Source organism: Bufo bufo, chromosome 7 (genome assembly GCF_905171765.1).
Source record: "Bufo bufo chromosome 7, aBufBuf1.1, whole genome shotgun sequence".
Lineage (NCBI taxonomy): Eukaryota > Metazoa > Chordata > Amphibia > Anura > Bufonidae > Bufo > Bufo bufo.
In genome coordinates this window covers 171437770-171452208 of record NC_053395.1, presented here as the reverse complement: position 1 = coordinate 171452208, position 14439 = coordinate 171437770, and the positions used below count along the sequence as shown (strand labels likewise).

General features: G+C 47.9%; 1 protein-coding gene across 5 annotated transcripts in view; it reads left to right on the top strand.

Annotated features, from left to right (window-relative positions):
- PCNT (pericentrin) overlaps nt 1-14439 on the top strand; it is a 134218-nt gene that overhangs the window by 96573 nt on the left and 23206 nt on the right. For 4 of the 5 annotated variants that reach the window (XM_040441679.1, XM_040441677.1, XM_040441678.1 and 1 more), the window contains 6 exons: nt 2029-2263; nt 2628-2769; nt 11068-11784; nt 12151-12386; nt 12777-12870; nt 13264-13428. In XM_040441679.1, coding sequence (XP_040297613.1) covers nt 2029-2263; nt 2628-2769; nt 11068-11784; nt 12151-12386; nt 12777-12870; nt 13264-13428 — 1589 coding nt within the window. The remainder of the gene's footprint in view (nt 1-2028; nt 2264-2627; nt 2770-11067; nt 11785-12150; nt 12387-12776; nt 12871-13263; nt 13429-14439) is intronic. The other variant, XM_040441676.1, reaches the window with a different exon arrangement.

Here is a 14439-nt window from a genome sequence, read left to right as displayed (position 1 = left end):
AAGCAAATGTAATTGTGTCTTTCATACGGCACCAAAAATCCTTGTTGGCTGGACATAGTCCTGTTTAAATAGGAATGTGTGGCCAACAAACAAGAAAACTGTGTGAGAATAAATGATCGTTCATAAAAGTACATACATGTAAATGCTGCGAATGAGCAAGGAATGCACTTAGTAATCCCTAGTGTTTGCCCTCTGACTGCCCATGTAGAAAAGCCTATATTCTAGCCAGCTAAACGCTTAGACCAGACACATGGGCGTGTTAACATACAGATCTTTTGCAGGCCCATTAAAATGAAAAGGTCTGCATCTGATCTGCAAAAAATTCAGATCGGATGTGGACAGATACTACGGTCATGTGCATGGGGCCTTACACAGCATTAAAAATCAGTATAAGGCCTCATGCACGCAACCGTTTTTCGGGTGCGGACCCATTCACTTCAATGGGGCCGCAAAAGATGCGGACAGCACTCTGTGCTGTCCGCATCCGTTGCTCCGTTTCGAGGCCCCCGCAAAAAAAATATAGCATGTCCTATTCTTGTCCGTTTTGCGGACAAGAATAGGCATGTCTACAATGGGCCGCCTGTTCGTTCCGCATATTGCGGAAGGCACACGGGCGGCTTCCGTGTTTTGCGGATCCGTGGTTTGCAGACCGCAAAAAACTGAACGGTCGTGTGCATGAGGCCTAATACTGCATGATCCTGTCAGAGGAGCAGAGGTCAGAACAGGACCTCTCACGGAGACAGACTGCTAGTTCCTTGCATTCAACTTGCTCGTGTCTCTCTAGCCTTATTCGGCTTTCATAGCAGAAAGTACATTTCATGCAACTACTTTAGTACTAAGCTTATCTGTTATGCTCTATATACCTTTTTTCTTCTGTATTGTGCCAGTTGCTGTGGGAGGGGGATGTTGGCTTATGACTAGTCGCTGCCCTCCGGAGGAGCTTGGGCTACTTTTACATCTGCATCTTTCCTTTCCACTATTGAGATCTGGCAGAGGATCTAAATAGCGGAGGAAAACTCTTCCGTTTCGTCCCCCTTCATTTTCAATGGGGACAAAAACCGAACTGTATGGAATGCACCAGAATTCGTTTGGTTGCATTCCCATGCCCGATAGAAAACGGCTGCAAGCAGCGTTTTTCTGTCCAGCATGCTGTGCGTAGCAAGACAGATCCAGCATGAAACCCAATGTATGTCAATGGTGCCTGATCCATTTTCTCGGACAGATAAGAAAACCAATCCGGCGCCCACTGACTTCTAATTGTTTAAATGACGGATCCGTCATGGCTATTTTAAAATAATACAATCGGATCTGTTCATAACTGATTCTGCCAGTTGTTTTATCTAGACATAAGTGTGTTTGCTGGTCCATGCCGATTCCTGCAAAAATGCATATGTGAAAGTAGCCTTATATGGGTGACCGTCATTTCCCAGTTTGTCTATTGACACACATCCCTTTTTTATTTCCTCTGTGGATTCTATTTGGGTTGGCCAAATAAGTATGTAGTCCCCACCGCACCAATAAATACTCAAGCTGCCCCTATGATGGCCACATTGATACGGATGAATGCAGATGGAGAATTTGATATCCTATCCCAAAAAATAATTGCTCGGAATTCATGGATCATGTTAAAAAGAACATGTCGCCACTCCTGACATGTATGTTTTAGTAAACGGCTGTATTCCACATGTAATGGCAATTCTGAAGTATTTAATCTTTTCACTCTGTTGCACCGTTCCTCTATTATACATGTTATACGTTTATGAAAGGTACAGCTGGGTGTGCAGGGACACACCCCAAACTTGTAACACCCAGGTGTACCTTTATTCATAAATTTCTAGCAGGAATGATAGAGGAATGTCACAACATACTCTAATAAGAATAGATGCTTCACAATTTATTGCATGGGGAATGTAAGTACCGTAGTTACTAAAACAGGCATGGCAGGAGAGGTGACCGTACTTTTTTAAATAATGTAGTCTAACATTTGTGTAATTTCAAATGGCTGAAATGGAATATATTTCTTTCTAGTTGAACTGTTAGAGTATAAACTACAGCAGGAAGCTTCCATTGCTGAAGACTTAAAAGGATCTTTGTTACGTGAGAAGGAACGAGCGACAGAACAGTACAAAGTCCTGCTCCAGGAACAGGCAACTATTTCTCATCTCCGCTCTGAGCTAGAGGAAAAAGCACTGGCGATAGAGCTGCTACAAAAATCAGAAAAGGAACTGCAGAAAGAGCTTCAGGTGGAAACCTCCAAACTGAGGTATAATTTAAAAACAAGTTTCATTAAACTTTCTTTAAAGGGGTATTCCGGTTGGTTAAAGTTTTTATAGCGCTCTGCTTTTTCCAGAACTCCCATAGAAATAAATGGAGCGGCTGCGTATGTGTAACTGGCTGCTCCGGTTATTTTAGGGGAGCTGCAGGAGGTACGGGGTCCCTGTTCTCGTGCTCTTTGGGGGTCCTAGCGGTAGGACCCCCACCGATCTGCTAGTTATCACCTATCCTGTGGATAGGGGATTACGTCAACCGGAATACAACTTTTGACTGGAGCAATACAGTATCTCCTTATAACTTTTTAAATTGTTCCTTATTTATCCATGGTAAGGGTTTTCTTTTGCTCCCCTCAGAGATGAACTGGAACATAAAGAAATGACTATGTCTAATTACATAAAGACAATGCAAACTGAAAGCCACATGGAAAAACAGAGATTTGTTGAGGAGAAGTCTTTTATTCAAAGAACTTTGGCAACTAAGGAGAAATCCTGGCAGGTAAGGCATTAAAAAAAAAAATGTATATATGTTTCCCCCTGTCAATGTTTTTCATCTATTCCCAGTATAGGTGATGAATATGTCCATGGTAAAAATTTTGTATCATCTTAAAACAAGGGATCCACACTGGAAAATAAATATACCACTAGACCCAATATCATATATTTTTCATTACAAAGAACAGGACGGAGAAAATCAAACATCACAAATAACACATTCCGTACTATTAGTAGCTAAAAGATGTATCATGAACTCTTGGATACACCAGACAACCGCAACAACTTCAGAAGTTATATCCCAAATGAAATACATGATGTGTATGGAGAGAATAGATATATTAAATAACAAAGAAAAAAAAAAACACTTATTTAAAAAATGGAAAAGTTTTATTGAAACAAACACACTTGCAAACTCGCGAAATAGAAAATGTGATGACTCCATTCCAACACAGTCATACAATGTAGAAAAATTATAAAACACCCTAGGGAAACTAAATTTCTCATCCGTATTATTGGGAGACACAGGCTTGACCTTGGGTATAGCTGTTGCCACTAGGAGGCGACACTAAGCACAAAAGTGTGAGCTCCTCCCTCCAGCTATACCCTTCCTACAGGGACTAAGCTCGTAGGAGGCAGACCTCCCTGCTTTTGCAGGTCTGATGATTTTTTTATTTATTTTTTTCTTCCTTTTTTCTTTTCTTCTAGCGGGATTACAGGCAGTCCTAGGAGACGGGCGACCAGGGGGTTCCCAAACCCGCTGCTCCTTCCCGGTCTCCAGAAGACAAGGAGGACCAGAGGTTCCTAAAGCCTCTGCATTCCACCAGCATTCGGGTCACCACGGCCACCCACGACAAGTCCCCTCTGTTTCTGGTGTAGCACTCCTTTCCAAGGGGCCACACACCGAAGGTGGTGACCTGGCTGGAACCAGGGGGGCAGAACACGCCAGACAGGTAAGTATTTCTGGCTCCAACCCCCCTCCCCCTTCTCAGGTTACTTGCTGTGGATGACCCCCAGCTCTTCTGTGGGGGTAGGAGGTGAAGGGGGCCCTCTGTGCTTGCCAAACTTCTTTCTGTCATGGACAACACCAACCAAACTCGACCCCCCCCCCCCCCCTCCCTTCCGGGACGCACACCCGCCCACCCCTACCTGTTTCTCTCTCCTCCGCCGGGCGGCTTGTAAATTTGAGGCCCCGGCTTCTATTACGGCCTACTTAAGGCCTGCTCGCCGCGGGTACTTCTCACCCGGCCGACAACTCCGCTTGGCCGGGGCTCCTTTCGGCAACACCGCTATACTGGGGGTGAGAAGGAAAGTCCTCCAGTGGGTGCTCCAGCGCTCCTTTTAATTATTGCAGGCAGCCGACTCCATTGGGGGGGGCATGAGTTCACCTCGTTTTCCCCCCTCAATCTAGCTTCCTGGTGCAAATTCTTCGCGCTTGTCCTCTGACTCCGCCTATCTCCTGCTCGGGAGGACTCCAGGTTTTTTCAGGACAGGGTGCAGTAAGGGACACAGGCTGGGAAAGCGCTCCCCCCCCCCCATCCCTTCCTACTGGGTCTAACTTTAGCCCTCCTACATTTTTCACTACAGGTACTCACTATGTCCGAACCCAGGCCCCAAAGCCGGCTGTCACTTCTGTGCGACATTTTGCATGTGCTTCTTGTCGCTCAAAATTCCCACCTGGTCAGTTGGATCCCCTTTGATCCTCTTTCTCTGCTCCACCGCCAAGTGGCTCTGACACTGTCCCAGTCGCCCCCTGCGTAGCCCATGGTAGAGCTGGAGTGGGTGCGTTCTCTGTCTAAGATGGTGCAGGACGTTTCCCAGTCCAACAGGGCCATTGTGGAAATGCTGGGGCATTTGGCCGCGCGGCCACCCTCTGACCAGTCAGACTCTGGGGACCCCTCTGCTACTCCCCATCGTGGCAGTCCTGGAAAACCGGCCAGACCACCCTCTCCTCGAAGGGCGTATGCGTCCCCAGTTTCCTCAATCTTCCCGCCGCCTCCCAGGGTGTCTCGCTCTGACGTGTTCTCATTGGAAGAGGTGTGTTCTGAGGATAAGTTGTCAGACGCTGACTGTCTCAATGGAGGACCAGTCTTCCAAACTGTCCGCTATGGTAGACAATCTCATTGCAGCCTGTATAAAAAAAATCTTACAGGTTGAGGACCCTACGCCCTCATCTGCCGTTTCTAGTTTTTCCTTCAGGTGATCCTGTCCCTCGCCAAAAGTTTTTCCCCAACCACCCGGAGTTTGATTCCTCCTTTTCCAAGGAATGGAACTTCCCTGACAGGCGTTTTGCTTTGTCAAAATGCTTAGACGTCTTACAGTATATTCTTTTTCAGAGGATTTGACAAAGAAGTGTTCCTCCTCTCCTGTTGTTGACCCTCTGGTATCCCGCCTGGCTAAGAATACCACCTTGCCTATGGCGGATGGGGCTTCCTTCTCGGACCCCATGGATAAGAAATTGGAATCTTTTGCCAAATCTGCCTTTGAAGCAGCTGACACTGCCCTACGCCCGGTGTCTGCCTCTACATGGGTCAGCAAGGCTATGAACGAGTGGGTAAACAAGCTACGTCAGGGCCTCGCCTCGGGGGACTCCTCAGAGGAACTTTCGGATATTGCAGTGCAACTTTCCCACGCTAGCTCTTACATCTGTGAGGCCTTTCTGGACATGGTTTTGGCCCGCTCTTCAGCCTTTTTTTGGTGGATATTCGCCGTACCCTGTGGCCTGGGGTGAACGGCCGCGATCGCGGAAGTGCCCCAGAGCTACCGCGACGAACGGGGGCCAGGTGGGGGAGAGAACTGAAGCGACCCCCAGAGAGGGAAAAAGTGAAGGCCAGGGGGCTTCTGGGGCCAGGGTACAGAACCAGGATGGCCGCTGAGAGATGTAGGTATCCGGGAAGGGAGAGGGGGGAACGCGCCCAGGCCCGGGGAGGAGGGTGGGAGACTAATCTAACATACTCACCCTCAGACGTCTTCAGGCGCAGCAATAACCACCCCCTCGGCGGACTCAACACTGGAACCGTGGGACTGCCGGAATTCCACTGCGGAAGCAGATTTGGGGACTGGGTGGCTGCCAGGTACCTGAGTACGCGCCCGCAGGGGGGCAGTTCAAGTAGAACACGATGGAGCCACCCCTGCCGCAGGCCGGAACCTGCAGAGAAGAGAGGAAAAAATGATTGAAGAAAAAATAAAATAAAAAAGTAGCAGGATGACCTGCACAAAAAGCAGGTCAGGTCTGCCTCCTACGGACACTAGAACAAGACTGATCTGTCTAGTGTCTGTGGTAAGGGTATAGCCCAACGGGGAGGAGCCAACACTTTTTTTTTTTTATGTCTAGTGTCGCCTCCTAGTGGTAGTTGGACATCTACCCATGGTGCTGTGTCCCCCAATGCCATGCACAAGAAATCTAGTTATTTAAAATATTTATAAAATGTGCGTATATGTTACACCTGTGTCTTGATATATTAAGTTTTAGAAGTTAACGAGATCCATTTTGTCTGCGGTGCTTCAAATCTTAAAATTTAGTCTAGGGGCAAAAGAATGAGAAGACCTGATGCCTTATTCACAAGTCGGTGTTCGGTCTGTGATTTCATCAGTGATTTTGAGCCAAAACTTGGTGCGGCTCTAAACAAAGAACAGGTGCAGATCTTTCCATTTTACTTTATCTTTGTGTAGCCTCCAATCCTGGTTTTGGCTCACAATCACTGATGGAAATCACTGACCAAAAGACTGACGTGTAGATAAGGCTTGACTCTTAGTGGTATTTGAGTCTTCCCATTCTGACACCAAATAGCAGAAGATCCGTTTTATTAAAGGGGTTCTCCGGGAATTAAGAAAATGAAAATATTTAAATATTACTTATATTCCCATATACCTTTCGTTAGTTATAATGTCTAGTTTTGTCTAGGGAGCAACCATCAGGAGAAATAAAATGGCCGCTGTTCTATTAGTGCACACAAAGCCTGTCCTAATCACACTGGAGGACATGTTAATTCACAACACTGAGGTAAAGAGCTGCCTCCTCTCCTACTTGTCAGGGATTATGATCCTGGATACAGATGAGAAGATCTTCAGCTGAAGACAGCATTTCTATGTAGAAATGGAGTACAGAGAGGATGGACAGGACAGACTGTGGTAATGTGGGGCTGTGGTAATGGAGACTGCATACAAGTACTGCTGCTCATTAGCCACATCTGCTCATGAACTCCATTCCTACAGAGATTCAGCTGATGACCATATTAAACTGTATTCAGGATGATAATCCCTGACAAGCAGGAGAGGAGGATAAGGCAACTCTTTACCTCAGTGTTGTGAAGTAACTTCTCCTGCTGTGTGATTAGGGCAGGTTTTGTGTGTGCTAATAGGACAGCGGCCATTTTATTTTTCCTAATGATTGCTCCCCAGACAAAATAAGCCATTATAACTAATGTAAGGTATTTGGGAATATATTTATAATGAAGTAATAATATTTAGGTATTTTCATTTCTCGTGCATGGCATTGGGGAACACTGCACCATGGGTATATGTCCAACTACCACTAGGAGGCGACACTAGACATAAAAAGTGTTGGCTCCTCCCCGTTGGGCTATACCCTCTCCACAGACACTAGGCAGCCCAGTTTTGTTCTAGTGTCCATAGGAGGCAGACCTGACCTGTTTTTTTTGTGCAGGTCATCCTGCTACTTTTTTATTTTATTTTTTCTTTAATCATTTTTTCTTTCTCTGCAGGTTTCGGCCTGCGGCAGGGGTGGCTCTATCGTGTTCAACTTTAGTTGCCCCCCTGCGGGCGCGTACTCAGGTACCTGGCAGCCACCCAGTCCCCAAATCTGCTTCCGCAGTGGAATTCCGGCAGTCCCACGGTTCCCGTGTTGAGTCCGCCGAGGGGGTTGTTACTGCTGCGCCTGAAGACGTCTGAGGGTGAGTATGTTAGATTAGGGATCCCACCCTCCTTCCCGGGCCTGGACGCGTTCCCCCCTCATGTTCCCTATCCAGATACATGATACAGCTTTTATTGCTGTGTGGGACAATGCCTTGCCTCTGATAAGCTGCCTTGCCTCTGCTACATAGCTTGTGGGTTTTTTCTCTCAGCTGTATCCTGGCCCCTGAGGCCCCTGGCCTTCCGTTTTTTCTCTCCCTGGGGGTCTCTTCCTCAGCTCTCTCCCCCACCTGGCCCCCGTTTGTCGCGGCAATTCTGGGGCACTATCGCGGTCGCGGCCGTTCGCTCCCGGCCGCGCTCCATTACTTTAGTCCCCGGCTTTTCGGGCCTACTAGGCCGCAACTCCCCGCCCACTTTCTCTCTTCCCGGGCTTACTCCGTCTCCTCCCCTCCGTGGGGGGAGCCTGGGAGGGGCCTCTTCTGCCTGCCAAGCCGGCCCCAGGTTCTCTGCTCTCTCTGAGGGAAGGTTCTTTTTCCGGCTGTCGGCTCCTTCTTTCTCCGGTCGCCGGCTCCTGCTATCTCCGGTCGCCATCTTCTGCGCTGGGTGCGCTGCACAACTCCTGGGGTCCGGTAGGCAGCCTCTGGCTGAATTGCTCCACAGGCCCCTTCCCTCTCTCCCCTCTCTATTGCTGCATTCTCTTGCAGCCCTGCCACCTGCATGAGGTTTCCTGCCTACTATATAGCTGCTGCAGCACCTCTTGGGAACTGTTGTTTCCGGGGTTAGATAGGTCAGCCCTGCTGCTCTATGGGGCCTCCTCTCCCAGCCTCCGTATCGGATCGCCACGATTTTCGTGCGTCCGTTGTCTACGGAGGATTCCACGTGGTAGGGCTCCCCCACCCCCCCACCCCGCGCGAATGGGCTCTCTCCATGGCGATCCTTCAGTCCCTGGCGGATTCGCTGGAGCGCTACCTACAAATTGCGGTCTCCTTCCCCCCTGAGCCACGCGCACGCTAAGATACAGGGTCACGCAAGGAGTAGCCCATGGACCACCCTTGGGTGGTCTCAACTAGCTTCCACCCCTCCCCGACATCCTCGGGTCCCCCAGGACAGGCCGGAGGCTGGTGACGAAGCCTTCTCTGTCAGTTGCCTCTGGGGACACCTCTGCACCGATTCCCTCGGAACAGAGCATCAGGCGGTCTTCCACCGTGCAGAATCCCTCTGCGTGGTCAAGTCAAACGTGCATGGTGGTACCTACCCTACCAGGTTTGGTGCCCCTCTAGTGGACTTTCAGATGGCGCCCTCCTGCCTGCACAGGTAATTACCGCACAGGTAAGGCAGCCGTCACCGTGCTTAGCAACTGGGACACCTACGCGGTGTCTCTGGTATGTACGCCCTCGTAGGCTGTGCACGACAGACCTTCCTGGCCCCTATCCGGGGCTATGTTTTAGCAAGCTGATAATTCAGGCAAACGCCACTTGTAGGGTTGGCTCCCCTTCTCGGCCTCTAAAGGTTCTTTTGTAATGCCTGTACCAGAGAATACAGGCCGGCTTCTATGCCGTGGCGATTACATCTGTCTGTTTCCAGCTGCCTTGTTACTTTCATAGGTAGAGTTCCTGCTGACTGGTTAGGTGTTCCATGCGGCACTATTTCCCCCTACCGGGCGAGATACACAGGCCGCCTTCAATTGCCGTAGCAATTGCACCTGTCTGTTTCCAGCCACCTTGCTCCCTTCATGGGTAGAGTCCCTACACCATCTCCTGATGCTGTATCCAGTATCCCTGGCGGGCTCTATTGTTCCGTGCGGCACTATTTCTCCCTTCCCGGCGAGATATAGAGGCCTGCTCCCTTCATATGTGAGCCTTGCTATGGCTTCCCTCTCTCCAGTGTGCCCCTGCTGAGATTTCCTGGGCTTGCATCTGGTTCCCTTCTTCCCTGATAATGAGTTTCGCCAGAGTTTCTCCGGTCTTGCGCTTCTCAGCGATATTTTGTTTTCAGAGGTTCGTTCCTCGTCTCCTGGTTGGGGATGCAGGTCTTGTCTTTTCTCTTTTCCTGGTTTTTACCTACAACCCCCTCCCCTTCCAGGGGTTGGCGGTTTCCCTTAGCGCCTTTTAGGATCTTTTCCTTTCAATAGGGCGCTTAGCTTTTTCACCTGCTTTGCGGTGAGAGGAGACCTGCTCCATTCACATGTGAGCCTTGCTATAGCTTCACTCTCTCGTTTGGCCTTCAGTGATTCCAATTTCCCTTGCTCCCCTGGCCCTTCAGGGGTTGACCTCAGGCTGTTTGTGCTTTCGCCTGAGACAATTGGGATGTTGGGTAGATCCGATATGCAATGCTGTCCTACTTTCACTCCAGCCTTCGGCTGAGCTGGGTGTTCCTTGCCTTCTTCTTGCATTTGGGACCTTCTCCCAGGCATTTGTCCTGGGGTGCTGGCAGTCGTCACTGTGGCCTCCTTGGAGTTTCTCCCTTGTTATGAGGCTTCCTGCCTATTCCGTGCTTTTCTCCTGTTGGGTCACATGGTTCTCCCGCACCTGTATGCCCACAGGTGGCATGGTTGTTCTTCCCACCCTCGGGGACTGCTTTGTGACGTCCCATGGTGCTGTGTCCCCCAATGCCATGCACGAGAAAATTGGATTTTTTGTACTCACCGTAAAATCCTTTTCTCGTAGTAGGCATTGGGGGACACAGATCCCTCCCTATGTTGTTTTACTTCAGCTTCTCCGGGCTGGTCTCTTGATCTTTCCCGGTACGGGACTTGTTGGTTCCTTGCCTTTCTTCTCTCTCCTACTGCTTTTGGTCCAAACTGAGCTGCCTAGTGTCTGTGGAGAGGGTATAGCCCAACGGGGAGGAGCCAACACTTTTTATGTCTAGTGTCGCCTCCTAGTGGTAGTTGGACATATACCCATGGTGCTGTGTCCCCCAATGCCTACTACGAGAAAAGGATTTTACGGTGAGTACAAAAAATCTAATTTTTCTTAATTCCCGGAGAACCCCTTTTAAGCATAGACCTGGGTGGCCACCCTTACAACTTAAAAATACGATTCTGCCACACTGATGTAGTATATGTCTTCCTCCATACAATATTGTGGGGAATGAGGGAGTGGGTTAGCTAATAGCTGTGAGTAGTGGAAAAAACTGTGGAAGGGCCCTATTACACTGTCCGATGTTTCGGCACTCATTAATGATAACACATCCATCAGCACTTGTTTGCACCAGCCAGATTACACAGGCCGATGCAAACCGTATTAGTAACGATTGGTACCTCAGCCCTTCCTCCCTCATCCAGTTCTGTTAATTACTGGCAGCACATCTTGTCAGGAACGAGCATTCCTAACGCTCGTTCCCAATAATTGACCCATAAATTGTCTAAAAGTCCTTACTGTGTTTCTTGCTTGTTTCCTCAGTTTAACATTCTTATTTCTTGTCATGTCAGGAAGCCTCAGTATCTCTTGAGGAGCACCAAAAGCTAAATGCCAAACTGTCAGCAGCTCTTGCTCAAGAACAAGCCTTTTGTAGCAATCTGAAAAAAGAACTTGAAATAGAACAGTCTCGCTGTAAAGCTCTTCTTGCTCAGGAGCACAGCAAACTGTCAGAGGCAGCAAAAGAGTTGGAGAAGGAGAAGCAGCACACATCAAGTCTTTCAAATACTTTGACTCTTGAGCGTGGAAATCTTCAACAGCTCAGACAGCAGCATGCCCGAGAACTGTCCAAAAAAGAGGAGGAGAGGCAACAGGAGCACAACTTGGTACTGAAAGTAAAATGTGAATTGGAAGACGAGAGGAAGCGCGCTAGGGACCTTGCTGGCATGATAGAGAAGACCCAACAGCAGGCCGTCCATGCCAAACGACAACTAGAATTTGAAGTACAAGCCTGTCGTGAGGAAATGGAAAGAGAGCGAGAGGCTGGAGTCAAGCTGCGAGCGCTCTTGGAGTCCTTGCAGAGTCAGAAGCAACAACTGGATGGTGTTTTGGAGCAACAGAGAGAACGTGAACTTCGCCTGCAGAAGGAGCGCGATCAGTACCAAGATCAAGTTTTGATCCTTAAAGAAAAGGAAAGAACTTGGGTGAAAGAACTTGAACAAGAGTCAAAAAAATTAAAACAAGTAGAAGCAAGCAAAGTGCGAGAAGAGGAGCAGGATCGTAAAATGATGGTGAGTCCTGAGCATTGAAAGTTGTGGCAATTTAATGTTATATAGTGAGTCTTTTCCCTGTTTCTTTATGTGCAGATGACCTTTTCTTCAAAGTATTGTTTTCACACACATTATAGACTTCAGTTTAGCTTTGCAGTGTCAACAGAATCTAAGTATGCGCTCCTAGAAGTCTGTTACATCTTACTTTGTACATTTTCCCCTGTCACCAATTCCACAAAACAATGTAATGTGAGCCCTCTCAACTTTGTTATCTGGACGGCAATTGTGGAGGTTACTGAATACCTACTGATAGGAAAATCTGAATTGTGTATTATGCAGCTTGGAAAGGGCAAAATATTGGTTTCATAAACTCTGTTCTTAAAATAGGACTTACAGTTACAACATGAACGAGACAAACGTCGTATTCGGGAACTTCAGCAGATGCTTCTAGACCTAGAAGAACAAGAACGTGCACTAGCATCCCGAAAGAGCAGACTCTGGAAAGACAGCAGTACCTCTCCTAAAAACGTTGCTTACTTAACCACCAACATGCAAAGAGTATGGCAGCAGTTGCTTCACACTGTGCTACAAGTGAAGCAATGGGTGCAGAACAACAGTGACAGGTAAGCAGTACTAGGTGTAAAGAGTGGTGTATACTGTAAGATTTAGAGAAAAGTAGTTCAGGTTTCTTTCCTCGTGACTGCTGCAAAGATAGAGATGCTTGTGTAGAAATCAGTAAAAGAGGATCATTTACTTACAGAAATAAATCTATTTCTGGCGCAGATTGCGGCGCAGAGGTTCTTTCTCCACTCATGCCAGGTCTATAAAAGTGGGCGGGGAAAGGGGACGAGTCGGTAGGCCCGTCTCATTCATCATTTACTATGCCTGTGACACATTTCCTTTAAAACCTCCACTCCCTCTTAAATGTGTTGATTGTCTAAGGATGGCAGTAAACTTTGAGCTATGAGTTTAGTAGTCCATTAATATACTGATTTTATTTTTATTTTTTTCAGAAAACATGGAGGCTTCCCTGATGAGGCTGAAGTGACAGCATTGCTGGACTCTCTATCAGAGCTGAAGTCTGAACTGCAAAAAGGATATTTACAGGTCAGTGTTTTATTATGGGAAACTTATTTCTCCTAGCATTAAAGGGGTTGCTCCCCTCCGAAGACCTTTTCTACAGGCCTTTCAGCAGGGCCACACCCGTTGTAGCAATTATATGTACCTGATCCCTGCTGCTGGGTAACGGCTCCATCGCTGACTCTGCAGGTCCTGGGTCTCCCCACGTCAACATCTGGTTTGACATGGGTCATGTGATCACTGCAGCCAGTGACGTGTGACCCAATGACCTGATCATGGGTGAAATCATTCCAGTGAATTAATTTATTGCATGTCTTATAAGATGCTGCTTTTTTTTATTTATGGATTGCTCTGTACAAGTGTACAGTGATCTAATGCCACACCTATGCATGGATGTTCATAAACCTTTGCTTCCTTTAGCAGCTTTCAGAGTCTCCATCCAGCATAATTGATGTATTGAAACGTGAGAATGAGGAGCTTGCAAGCTCTGTATCACAGCTGACAAAAGAGAAAATGGAGCTGAAAAGTCAACTATCCAAACTTGCCAAGAGTCTACAACAATCACTCCAGAAGACAAAAGATCCGGTAAATAAAAAAGAAAAAGTAGTACACAATCCATTGTGGACATGCTGATGGTCAAGCAGAGGCTCAGCGGTCCCTAGACCCCATTCCTACTCGCTATACATCCAGAGTGAGGAGGAGCTTGAATAAAGTGGTAGTCCTCCATGTGCACTGCTGCTCGATTCAATGTCATTGGGGGACACAGAAACCGTGGGTATAGCTATGTCCTCTAGGAGGCGTTGACACTAGTAAAAGCTGTTAGCTCCTCCCCCGGCAGCTATACCCCCTCCAGCCTGGAGAGAGAGCTTCAGTTTTTTCTAGTGTCAATAGGAGGCAAGACCTCCCTGCTCTGCAGGGGATTTCCTGAAGATTTTTTATTTTAGTTTTTTTATTTTCCTTCTTTTCAGGTGGCAAACAGTGGTCACCTCCTCTCCCTGTTCTCCCGGGGGAGCATGCCAGCGTTGGTCCGCCACGCTGCCTCCTCCCCCACAAGATAAGGTGGACCGCCAGCAGAACGGTCACCTAGGTCCGCCAAAGAGAAGACCCTCCCACCATACCAGACTCCTGCCACTCTGGTGCCAGCTGCTGAGGTGACCGGAGGCGAGGTGACCACTGTTTGCCACCCGAAAAGAAGGAAAATAAAAAACTAAAATAAAAAATCTTCAAAAGCTACCCTGCAGAGCAGGGAGGTCTTACCTCCTATTGACACCAGAAAAAACTGAAGCTCACTCTCCAGGCTGGAGGGGGTATAGCTGCCAGGGGAGGAGCTAACAGCTTTATCTAGTGTCAATGCCTCCTAGAGGACATAGCTATACCCACGGTTCCTGTGTCCCCCAATGAATATGGGCGAGAAAGAGATTTTACTGATTTTACTAAGTTATAGAAAAATCTCCTTGTGGGGAAAACCCCTTTAAGCGGCTCTTCAGTTTTATTGCATGTTTTAGTAAAGGACTAGACAAGGGGCAGATTTACCAAACCTACAGATGGTGTGAACTTAGGCTCTCTAGATGATAAATGTGGTGCAGGTCAGAATTG